The sequence below is a fragment of the Macrosteles quadrilineatus genome, unplaced genomic scaffold (assembly GCF_028750875.1).
Source record: "Macrosteles quadrilineatus isolate MER2022 unplaced genomic scaffold, UCM_ALF_1.0 Scaffold_9__3_contigs__length_116548681, whole genome shotgun sequence".
In the NCBI taxonomy this organism is placed as follows: Eukaryota; Metazoa; Arthropoda; class Insecta; order Hemiptera; family Cicadellidae; genus Macrosteles; species Macrosteles quadrilineatus.
This window is the reverse complement of record NW_026542602.1, coordinates 16542692-16555950: the sequence shown is the minus strand read 5'-3', so window position 1 is coordinate 16555950 and position 13259 is coordinate 16542692. Positions and strand designations below refer to the sequence as shown.

Here is a 13259-nt window from a genome sequence, read left to right as displayed (position 1 = left end):
GAGAGAATCGAGAGATGTTGGCCGCCATATTTACTAGGGGAATAGTACTTTGGAACTAGTGCATTGCAATTGCCAACAGCGAATGAGCTGATTGATTCTTCTAGTGGTAGCAACATATCAACAATTTGCAGCGTCTCGATTTTCTAGCAGAGTTGCCGTGCCAGTGATACCTCCATTTGGATGTTTTCAGTACCGGTATATAACTATTTCGTTTTGTAAAAAGCAAGAGCGGTTCCCTGATTCCGTTTACTTATAAAACACTTAGATACGATAAATAACTGAGAGCGCATGATAATTTTGGGCCGGCATGAACTACGCCGGTTGTCTGATTCAGAATCTAAACGAACAAAAAAACATTGACCATGGAAACTTCCTTAAAAATAGTGTTTTAAATGGAATTGGTATCGAGAATCGTGAGTAATATATCAGAACTGGTATCGAATCGAGAAATTCTGTTATCGGCCTATCCCTATTAAAATACAATTAATATTCTACTAAGACGCGTAATTCGGCCTTAAGTTTTGAGACCGAGTTTGGCTTTGTACCAGCAATGCGTAGATTGACACTGCTACTGCATTCGCCGTGCTGCTACACGTTATTATAGATAGATAGAGCTGGCAGGTGGCGGCGAGTCGGCATATTCTGTCAGCGATTCTCGAATCTCGTTAATCGAATCTCAAATCCGAATCTTTTCTTTGGACTCGGTGGATTCGAGATTCGGATTCCACTCATCTGAGCTGCCGCGCCCGTGTCATGTCGTCGACCATCGTGTCTCAGTCTCAGTCTTTTGTCTTTTGTCCGCTTATTGACGACAAGTATGACAGTGCAGAATGAGGTGTTGAACGTGGAATGTTTCTTAATCAGCATTTTCTTACAGTTAAGGAGGATGAATCAGGGAATAAATACAAACTTACTGTAAACTTTATTTCACAATAATACATATAAGCTAATGTACTAGTCGGCGGAAAAATTACCACCTGGAATCGAAGGAATCCCAATCGACTTTAGGTGATCGATTCCCGATTCTGATTCTAAGCCAAGAATCGAGAATCAAAGATGGAATCGACCCATCTCTAGTTTTAACGCTGTCCCCCTGCCCCCTAAAGTCACTGAAATTAAGTCTGATCAACTGGTAGTCACCCTGGATGAAACTTTCATAAATGCAAATCAGCATTTTGAGCCGTCAAGCTGAAGCAACAAAACAAATAGGTAGTCTTTTACTCCAATTATTCTTCTTCCTATTTGCTGCTCCATTTGATTATCCTTGTTTGCTCGATTGACTTAATCGGTTGTCACTCTCACTCTCACTTAATATGTTAAGTTAAGTAGTTAGAATTGCTCACTTTACGAAGCTAGGCTATGTATTTTATAAATATGGTAGATTTGATTTTATATTTGGGTAGTTTTAATTCAAGAATCAAGTTCAAGTCACTCAAACATGATCCGGTTTTACCATTATTGTAAGATCTTTTACACTATGCTCTAACAATATGTTGTGCAGTTGCCTATTGACCAAGGTGGTGGAGAAGGCAAGTGCCTGTACATCGACACTGAGGGAACGTTTCGTCCAGAGAGATTGTTGGCTGTTGCTGAAAGGTACAAACTTGTCGGCAGTGATGTATTGGACAACGTAGCTTACGCACGAGCTTACAACACAGACCATCAGACACAACTTCTGATCATGGCCTCTGCTATGATGGTTGAATCAAGGTAAGGCAATTCAAAACACTATTTGTTAAATACTTTCTTAGTTCTAATATTTAAGGCTCCTAATGGTTCCTTCCTAGGTAAAGATATAAAATTTCTCTTTGAGATGACTCAGCATAAACACCTAGAGAGTATTTTTTTTCTTCAATAATAAGTTAAACTTAACATTTTAGATAAAGCTAGGGTATTTTAAAATAATTTGCATTTAAAACTTGATATTCATTACCCCTTTTGTGGGATTGTTCCTAGAGACAAACAGATTTTGTAATATTTTAACCATAGGCCCCATTCCTAGTTTTCCGTCTATCTGCTGTTCGTATGTGTTTATTTTATACAAATTTCCTTATAGCTTCTTAACGCTTCAACATAGAATCTTTAAATCAAGTACAGATCTATGTAAAATTAAATTACGTTACAAAAACTTACCGAAAAATTATTTTTTATCCATTTAAAAGTATCAGCTATTTATAAATACTAGTGGTCGTCCTGTGGTCGAAACTCGACCAAAAATAATTAATGTACAGACTTCTCTATTTTCTCCCCACATTGTAAATAAAACATGTGATTGGAATTTCTTCCATTTGTTTTGATTTTCTGTTTACATTTTGTTGTTATTTCGTCACCATCATGGCAACCCATATGGTCCATGTTAATTTTTTGAAGTTTTCAAATTCATTTTTTGTTCTTATTTGTTAGCCTATTTTAATTTTTAAAAGCATTCTGCACATCTACAGGAAAATATCTTTCCAACAGTATGCGTAGATTTTCCCTGCGATGCACACGAGCTGAGAAAAAAGGTTTTAATGAAACATGCTTGCCTATTAATATATAGATAGATAAATCTTTGATATCTCAAAAACAAAGAACTTTATAAAAAAAATACAAAGAATAGCCTAATAAAACTTTTTAAACTTTAAAACAAATCTAATGCCACCTTAGTTAACAAAATCTGTTGAAAAACAACCAAGTTATAACGCCTTTTATCATCCAATATTTTAATAATAACAAACTACTGTATAAGACATTTGAAATGTTTCATCATGTGGACCTGTGCATGCTAATCAGCTGTTAATTGTCCATTTCTTGTTACTAAGTAATCAGCTGACAAATACCATTGTTTGAACAATGAAAATTAAATAAATGTTTCACTACTTGTTACTTTCCATCAAAGCAATATTTATTTACTTTAAAATCATACTACACAGAAACTGGTACTTTCCCATCCGTATTGATAGGCTGGAAAGTTGCCCTTTGCCGTGCCTACACATGGAAAGGTAACGTAATGTACTTTTACCGTGCACTGAGTCAGCTGATGAAATAAACAGCTAATTGCAACGGCCTATTTTATTTTCTGAAATAAAAAAATATTATAATTTATATTATGTCCTAAATAAACTGTTTTATGAGTTTTAATGGTACTAATTTTTCTGTGTAGTATGATGTAAAGTATCGTACGTTACTTGTCCGGTAAGCTTTACTCACCCGGTAAAACACCACTTACCGGGCTAGTAACGTAATATACTATTTCTATCACTGCACGTTTTTAAGTGATAACATTGCCACACCTCTAAGCAGTACACAAAATAGCTCATTTCTGCTCATTCGGAAATGATCATTCCCGCTTGCTAAGTGTCAAAACATTATAGCTGATCAGCTAATTTCACATTGGGCGTTTCTATGCCAACCACATCCACAGAGCTGGTACGTTAACAACCGGTGAGCAAATAACATAACCCAAAAAAGCAAACATACCCTAAATGACGGGACCGGACCATGGTCGGAACGGCCAAAAGGTCGGATATTGGTAGGAGCATAACCTGCAGCCACCGCAACATCGGTAATCGTCTCTCGCTACTGTGCAAGGCCGTAGCCAGGACAAACACACACATACTACACATCACACATACATACTCACCACACACTACCATACACTACTACTAGTCACATTACTACTAGTTCCAGAAAAGCCCTTCAAGCCCTGGGTTTTGTTCTTCGTAGTTCCAAACATTTTCAAGACGTTACTCTACTCAAAACCCAGTTCCTGGCCTTCGTATTGCCACACCTTGAGTTTGGCTGTTGTGTTTGGTCACCTCACCAAGACTATCTCAAGACCGAACTTCAAATGGTTGTTAATCACTTCTTGAGAGTGGTCGGTGTGAGGTTAGGCTACAACTACAGAGAGGTACCCATCCAAGACATCTACGTGGCCCTTCAAATCCTTCCCTTGGAGTTCAGACGTGTGATCCAGGACATCTTGTTCATCTACAAACTGGTCAATGGCTTCATCGACTGTCCCGGACTTCTCAAACTTCTGAACTTTAGGGCGGGTAGATCTTCAAGATCCAGAGACCTCTTCTCTCGTGAGCACCTCAGCACCAACTATCATCTCTATAGCCCATTGCCCAGAGCCCAACGTCTCGTCAATGCTCTACCTGATGACATTGACCTTTTCAGTATGTCGCTTGCTTCCTTCAAGAAAAGTGTGGTGTCTTCGAAGTGGTGAAGTGGAGATCTCTCTGGTTTTTGTGTCTGCGCCTCTCTGTATACGTTGTCGTTAATTTCAAAACTGCCCTTTCTTGTTTTGTAAACATCACGGCTGATTTTTCGCTTTTTCTGCTATGTTTGGTTGTGATTTGCTTGTTTTGGTCCATGCAATATTGTTATTTTTGTTTTTGCACCCAAATTAGTTATCAAAATTTTCTTAATTAGAGATTGTTGAGCGGAGCGAGCGAAGCTCTTATACGTCGACTCTTATGCATTTCGTAATACGCAAACTCCTCCTAGACGGCTGAATCAATCGTTTTCAAATTTTGCATAAAGATAAAGACCATATCGGTGAGTGCTAACATCTATATAGTGTTAAAAAAGTCTCTCAGGAATCCGCCCCACTGGGTCTCAAAGTTTCAATGTAATTCTATGGGAAGGGAGGAAAACGGGTCCGGGACGTAGGAATTGGTGACGAAAGTAGTCAAGGCGAGCTGTCCGGAGTTTTGTAACTGTTTATGACAGTTAGATTAAGGTATCTGCATTCCTAAAATTATATGGGAAAGGAGGAAAACGGGTCCGCGACGTAGGAAGTGGCGAAGGAAGTAGTCAAGGCAAGCTGTCCGGAGTTTGGAAACTGTTTATGACAGTTAGATTAAGGTATCTGCATTCCTAAAATGATATGGGAAAGGAGGAAAACGGGTCTGCGACGTAGGAAGTGGCGAAGGAAGTAGTCAAGGCAAGCTGTCCGGAGTGTGGAAACTGTTTATGACAATTAGATTAGGTTTCTGCATTCCTAAAATGCTATGGGAAGGGAGGAAAACGGGTCCACGACGTAGGAAGTGGCAAAGGAAGTAGTGAAGGCAAGTTGTTCGGAGTGTGGGAACTGTTTATGACGATTAGATTAAGGTTTCTGCAATCCTAACATGCTATGGAAAGGGAGGGAAGTTGCTCTTATACGTCGACTCTTATACAGGGTGAGTTTTGTAAACACTTCAAAATGAGGTGTCACTAAATGGGGGTTTATGTTTAAAATCTTTGAGTGTCCCCCCAAAAGGGGGGATTGGGTGGGCAACTAAAAACTTTTTAATGTAAAACCCCATCAAGTGACACCTCATTTTGAAGTGTTTACAAAAACTTAAAGAATGGTGAAAACCAGAGTTCGCTATCTCTTCTATATCCAAAATGGTAGCCAATATTACAATTACAAACCAATTTTACCATTGATTTTCCACAACCTTTGACGGGCTACCATTTTGGACAGAAAAGAGATAGCGACCTCTAATTTTCACCATTCTTTAAGTTTTTGTAAACACTTCAAAATGAGGTGTCACTTGAAGGGGGTTTACATTTAAAATATTTGAGTTGCCCCCCAAATCCCCCCTTTTGGGGGGAGACTCAAAAATTTCAAAATCATAAAATGAAACTTCCTGCTAAGATTGCAAGACCCCCAAAAGGATATCTCTGTATATTTACTTGGAAAAATATTAGATGGGGGGGTCTTGACTTTTTATTCACCCTGTATGCATTTCGTAATACACAAACTTCTCCTAGACGGCTGAATCAATCGTTTTCAAATTTTGCATAGTGATAAAGACCATATCGGTGAGTGCCAACATCTATATGGAGTTAAAAAAGTCTCTCAGGAATCCGCCCCAATGGGTTTCAAAGTTTCAATGTAATCCTTATGGAAGCAGTATTTGACACATAAACAAAAACATATGATCAGCTGTTGACTTTTGAATGCAGTAGATAAAGAAATAGCTTATAGCATTAATTCACAGATATTAGAACAGAAACGGTATGGATCATAAATATAATAAAATGACGACACTAGCTTGAGGTCCGTGACGTAGAAAGTGGTGAAGGAAGTAGTAAAGGTGAGCAGTCTGGAGTGTGGAAACTATTTATGACGATTAGATTTAGGTATCATCAGCATTCCTAAAATTCTATGGGAAGGGAGGAAAACGGGTCCGCGACGTAGGAAGTGGTGAAGGAAGTAGTCAAGGCGAGCTGTCCGGAGTGTGGAAACTGTTTATGGCAATTAGATTAAGGTATCTGCATTCCTAAAATGCTATGGGAAGGGAGGAAAACAGGTCCACGACGTAGGAAGTGGCAAAGGACGTAGTGAATGCGAGTTGTTCGGAGTGTGGGAACTGTTTTTGACGATTAGATTAAGGTATCTACAATCTTAAAATTCTATGGGAAGAGAGGGAAACAGGTCCTCGACGTAGGGAGTGTTGAAGGAAGTAGTAAAGGCTGGCAGTGCAGAGTGGGGGAACCGTTTGGGCAGTTAGATAAATGTATCTAAAACTTAAATGCTATGAGAAGGGAAGGAAACAGGTCTATGACGTAGGAAATGGTGAAGGAAGTAGTAAGGCTTGCAGTGCAGAGTGTGGGAACTGTCTTTGGCAATTACATTAATGTATCTGCAATCCTAAAATGCTATGGGAAGAGAGGGAAACAGGTCCACGACGTAGGGAGTGTTGAAGGAAGTAGTAAAGGGGAGCAGTGTTGAGTGTGGGAATGGATTAATGTATCTGCAATGCTAAAATACTTTGGGAAGAGACTGTAGACTGTTGTTTAAACTGATTACGAAGCACGAATCGATACATATTTCGATACATGCAACCATTTACAATAGAAATTTACAACTGAGTTGACAACAGCTGATTTTTGCTCAATAGAGGCTAAAAACGATGTTTACTCTATAGAGGTTAAAAACGATTTTTACTCCCTAAAGAGTAAAAATGCTACTTTAGACCCGCAACGCATGCATTAAAAACGACTGTTTTTATTACAGTATGATAAAAACAATATAATATGAACCCTTGATGACTCCGCTCAACTTTGTGGATGCCTCTGCGAACGCCACCTAGTTATAGGAACTTCTTCCTGTTTGTTTACTTGTATTTATTGTTGTTTTTATTGTTATTTGTTATATTGTTCAATTATTGTTGTCAAATGTTATTGCTTGTTATACTGTTCTTAATTGTGTGAGGAAGTTTCCTCCAGAGCACTAGGCCTTATCAAGGGTGGTAAGGGTCGATAAGTGAAAGACTCTGGGTATCTCAAACTTCCATTTTATTCCCTGATATCCTTATCCTAACACATATGTTTATATATACAATATTATATACAGTCTTGATCCTGGGTCCGTAGTCCTCCTACCAGGCAGTGTCTCCGGGCTCGTATTCGGGGGTTGGGCAGAGGTTGGATCAAGTCTTGCTTGCGCCCTTACTGGCCCGGTGGTCTACGACACTCCTAAAAGATATCCGTGTGGGTCCGCGGTCTAGATCCTTGGCACCTTCACCCCGGAATCCTCGGTCCCCTAGCTGCTGCTCTCCACTGGAGACGGTTCTGGCTTTCCAAGCACAGAAGTCAAGCTGGGCCGGTTTAATGTGCTACTGCTCTCCACTGGAGACGGTTCTGGCGTCACTTGCTCAGAAGTTAGCACTCTCTAGGCAGTCTACTCGGTCTGCAGTCCGACGTAAACTCCTTCAACACTTAGCGTATACCTATGTATATGCTTTAAAGGTGGTGGGGGACTCCAAAGTCCTCCCCTCCACCTACGACTACGGACCCGCGGGCTCAACACGCCCATGCGAGGGTGTCGGTGGCTCAACACGCCCGTCCGACAGTGCTGGGGGCTCAACACGCCCGTCCAGCGGTACCCGTGGCTCAACACGCCCATCAGGTGTCCCGCGGGCTCAACACGCCCATGCGGGGTGTCGGGGGCTCAACACGCCCATCCGACGGTGCTGGTGGCTCAACACGCCCATCCAGCGGTACCCGTGGCTCAACACGCCCATCAGGTGTCTCGCGGGCTCAACACGCCCATGCGAGGGTGCCGGGGGCTCAACACGCCCGTCCGACGGTGCCGGGGGCTCAACACGCCCGTCCAGCGTACCTGTGGCTCAACACGCCCGTCAGGTGACTCGCGGGCTCAACATGCCCATGCGAGGGTGTCGGGGGCTCAACACGCCCGTCCGACGGTGCCGGGGGCTCAACACGCCCGTCCAGCGTACCTGTGGCTCAACACGCCCGTCAGGTGACTCGCGGGCTCAACACGCCCATGCGAGGGTGTCGGGGGCTCAACACGCCCGTCCGACGGTGCCTGGGGCTCAACACGCCCGTCCAGCGTACCCGTGGCTCAGCACGCCCGTCAGGTGACTCGCGGGCTCAACACGCCCATGCGAGGGTGTCGGGGGCTCAACACGCCCGTCCGACGGTGCCGGGGGCTCAACACGCCCGTCCAGCGTACCCGTGGCTCAACACGCCCGTCAGGTAACTCGCGGGCTCAACACGCCCATGCAAGGGTGCCGGGGGCTCAACACGCCCGTCCGACGGTGCCGGGAGCTCAACACGCCCGTCCAGCGTACCTGTGGCTCAGCACGCCCATCAGGTGTCTCGCGGGCTCAACACGCCCATGCGAGGGTGCCGGGGGCTCAACACGCCCGTCCGACGGTGCCCGGGGCTCAACACGCCCATCAGGCCCCACACCGGTGGCTCAGCACGCCCATCCGGCGGGGTCGGGCCCGGAGGCCCAACTGACTTCTCGGTGCCAAACACCCTGGTTAAGTACCCGCCGAATGGTACCCAAGTGGTGGGGGTGAGTACCTTACCACCTCCATCGGAGCATCTCTCCCCTCCTTTGGAGTCATTTCGATGTCTCCGAGTACTTTTGTACCTTTAACCTCAAAATTTTCTAGGGAGTCAAAAACACTTCTTTACAATTGTTTCTCATTTTGCAGCTGTTATTTTTCTTCAAATTGTATCAATCTAAATCTCCTATGTATTGGCGTCAGCCATTGGTCAATAAATAAATAAATAAATAAACTTTCGGGGGGGGGGGGGGGGGTCAGGTCAGTGGCGGTTCTAAGACCTTGTCAAGGGGGGGCTTGGGGGTGACTGGGGGTCCTCCCCGGAAGATTTTTAACATATTTCAAGTAGTTTGGTGACTTTCTAAATCAATCTTTAACACCTAAAACTGTCTTCAATCGTAAAAAAAAAACTCCCATTTAACCTGTTGTTTGTCATAAGCAAGTAGACATTTACAAATTTAAACTATGACAATTGCATTCATACATTTCTAACCATACTGTAGGCTTCGGCTATATCCTCCAAAAACAGTTTGGTACTTTCTTTAGCCCCTGTAGCCCCCCTTGGAACCGCCACTGGGTCAGGTCATGACTGTGGATAATAGTCTAGTTGCCAAAAGGCATTTTTCACCCAAACCTGAAATTAAGGTCCACCCAATGTTTTTTAGTGTTTTCTGTTTCTTTAAGACCTACATAATTAAAATCTGCAGGGTGCCACTTTGTCACCCTTGAGCAAATTGAAATATTCAAAATGGCGGCCAAGATGGCTTAAAACTGTATATTTGCTGTATCTTTCCCTATAGAAGAGACAGGATAATAATTTTTGTGCCTAATTTTATGTTTTAAGGGTCAGAGAATACCAATAATTGATTATCTTAGTAATAAAATACCCCCGCCGCAGCAAACCTGCCGACTATGCGAATTTCCAGTTGCCTGAATTGATTTTCAATTAAATGTATTTAATTAACATTAATTTTTATGAGTACATAAGCTTGCTGCTACAGGGAGGGTAAAAAGGTGTGTTTTTTAGTGAAATATTAATAAATTAGTATAAAATAAACAAATTTACCAAGTTTGATCAAAATATATCCATAAACAAGCAGACTACAACATTTTACAATATTCCCCATAAGAATAACATGTGAATTTTAAAATAACAATAATTTGAATTTTCTCCGTAACTAATAATGGTACAAAAACTTTGATATACTAAATTATTGTTTTTTTAAGCTCTTTAAGAAGGTCTGAAGAGAAATTGGAAAATTTTGCGTTTAGAGGGTCAAAAATTAGAAAAACCAATTTTTACCCCATAAAACCCCGCGTAAAGCCCCGTTGCCATGGTCCGATCATGCTGGTTCGCGAACTCATTCAAGTTTATCCCGCCTTACACCTTCAAACCAAATTTCATCAAAATTGTATAAAAATTACTCAAGTTATCGTGTTCACGGACACATATATGTAATTGTCTATTATGAAAAATTGAATTTTGGTATGTTTCAAAACCCCTACTTTTTCAGTGTTCTCATGCTCGGGTTTTGTCAGATTTTTTTTATACATTGCCCTATATGTATGAATGTATGATTCCAAAATATGTCTTAAATGTTCTCAAAGCAATTTTTCCCACCTCAAAGTGTATTTCAATCGGACTAGATGTAGTGGTGCAGCACGGCTAGCGTTCCAAGTTGAAGACTAATAACAATATATCCTATAATATATTTTCAAAGCAATATACAAACTGATATGAGGTTGATAATTGTTCAAAATTGTATGCAGATTCTTTTAAGAGCCACAAAATATGAATGTTCTTATCACCTGAGTTTGTATTTGCAAACATTTAAAGGTTTAAAAAAAAAATCTTTGAAATTTGGTATTGTTTCTATTTAAAGCTGTCTCTTTTAAATAAATCAATATTGAAATGGTATAAAGTTATTATTATCTTAAAGTAAACTTGATGAGGAAGCTAATAAGACAAACCGCAGATTGTTAAGACGATTAGTTGTCAAATTATTGATGTTTTACTAAAAGCTTACATAAATCCAATATGGCGGAAGTTTTTTCAAAAATGGCGGCTTTCCGCCACTTGGATTTTTCTTGATTTTTAGTATAATATTCTCACCTTGCCTATAATATAAAATTTATTTATTGCCTTGTATGATATTTGACCTTTGTTGACAAAATCCATATTTTGGAATATATGGGGAAGAATATGGGGAAGAAATATATTTTATTTCTTTTACCTTAAGTTTGATGTTGGACCGTATTTTGACTAGCCTAAAGAACAGTGTTTTTTTCTTAATTCAAGAAAACTAAATTTAAAAAGCAGTTGATAAAGTCATTCACAGTTCCTGAAGAAGGATAATGCACTGTCCACAGTACAGCACAAGCATCAATTAGAAGAACTGCTTGTAAGTTAACTGATTTGATGACTGTGTTCTGTTTGAATGTTGCACTTATCCTCAGAAACCATAGATTTATATTGTTTTAAGTCAAGTAAATACTTGAAAACATTGTTGATAAGGTAACTTGGCAACAAATTAATGTGGAAATTATTAAAAACTTATATTGATTTATTATTTTGGGTAATTTTCCAATAAAAACATCAAACTAGGCACAAAATGATTATCCTGTCTCTTCTAGGGAAAGATACAGCAGATATACAGGGTTAGTAAAAAGTGTGGAGACCCCCTGTTAGAAAAACTAAACTCGGCACACCTTTATGACATGTTATGAAGTACTTTTTGGGCATAACCGTCACTTGGTGTAAATCCCCAAAATGGGGGATTTTAGGGGAAACGCAAAAATTTCAAACACAAAGACCCATCATGTGACCCCTCATTTTGAAGGTCCTGGTAAAAGAAAACTAACAACGCAAACTAGAGGTTTCTATCTCAATCCAGTAAAAAATTAAAGCTGATTGAAATCATTAGAAATCGGAAATAACTTGCAATTTTATATTCAATTGGCTGCCATATTTTACTGAGCTAAGATAGAGACCTATAGTTTACGTTGTTAGTTTTGTTTTATTATGACTTTCAAAATGAGGGGTCACTCGATGGGGCTTATCATTTAAAATTTTTGAGTTTCCCCAAAAATCCCCTATTTTGGGATTGGGAACTTATGAGAATTTCAATTGGCTGCCATTTTTTACTGAACTGAGATATAGACCTTTAATTTGCGTTGTTGGTTTTCTTTTACCAGGACCTTTAAAATGAGGGGTCACTCGATGGGTCTTTGTATTTGAAATTTTTGAGTTTCCCCCAAAATCCCCATTTTTTTGGATGAACACCAAGTGGCGGTTATGCCCAAAAAGTACTTCATAACATGCCATAATGGTGTGCCGAGTTTAGTTTTTCTAGTATGGGCCGTTAAAAAATAACAGCGGGTCTCCACACTTTTTACTAACCCTATATAGTTTTTAAGTCATCTTGGCCGCCATCTTGAATATCTCAATTTGCTCAAGGGTGACAAAGTGGCACCCTGCCTATTTTAATTATGTAGGTCTTGAAGAAACAGAAACCACTAAAAAACATCGGGTGGACCTTACTTCCAGGTTTTTTGACCTGCAACCAGACTATAACAGATTTAAGCACTTTCAAACACCAATTCCCATGCTTATTTCTAAAATGTTGATATATTATGTAAAATATTACAGGATGATAAATCTGTTTTGTTTGTGTTAAGTATTTTTGTTGAACCTTCATACTTTTATTACCTCTTTAATAAATCAGATTTATTAATAGAATTATTATATGAAATATGAATAGTTACTGCAAAACATAATAAAACATAAAATAAAATATAATCCTCTGTTGTGGTTTCTATTTTATAATTTAACTTTTTAAACCTAGTGTTAATGTTTACTACTAAATTTCGGGGGGGGGGGGGGTTTTAACCCCCTAACCCCCCCCCCCCTGGCTACGGCCTTGCTACTGCGGCAAAAACTTGCAGTCTCCGGGACTTCGCTAATCGTCTCCCGCAACTACGGCAATATACACGATCGGCCTTTCGGTTAACCAATTGTGCTTGGTATTATCGCCCCAGACAGGAAACAAGTCGACGGTCGGACACTAGGTCGGATATCCCGAGGAGTCGCTTATCCCGAGGTCGGTTCTACTGTACAACAAAAATTTTATCTGCGTGTTAAGTTAATTAAATGGTACCTAGGTTAAATCTTGTGTGATTTATTACGAGCACAAACAGTCATTGCTGCAGCCATTCATAGTTCTCGAGCGGTAATAACATACTTTGCATTCTTAATACATAAATAACTACCTATTTCATTGTTCAAACAATGCTATTTATCAGCTGACTTTGATTTATTAGTAACAAGAAATGGACCCCTAAACACATTGGGTGATAAAAAGCGTCATAACTTGTTTATTTTTCAACCAATTTTGTTACTTAAGGTGTCATTATTTGTTGTAAGGTTTAAAAGGTTATATTACTCTTTGTGTTTTTTGATCAAAT

General features: G+C 40.1%; 1 protein-coding gene across 1 annotated transcript in view; it reads left to right on the top strand.

Moving 5' to 3' along the window:
• LOC129003818 (DNA repair protein RAD51 homolog 1) overlaps nt 1–13259 on the top strand; it is a 54137-nt gene that overhangs the window by 28413 nt on the left and 12465 nt on the right. Inside the window, exon 5 of the mRNA XM_054432141.1 lies at nt 1502–1710. Within this exon, the coding sequence (XP_054288116.1) occupies nt 1502–1710 (209 nt within the window). The remainder of the gene's footprint in view (nt 1–1501; nt 1711–13259) is intronic.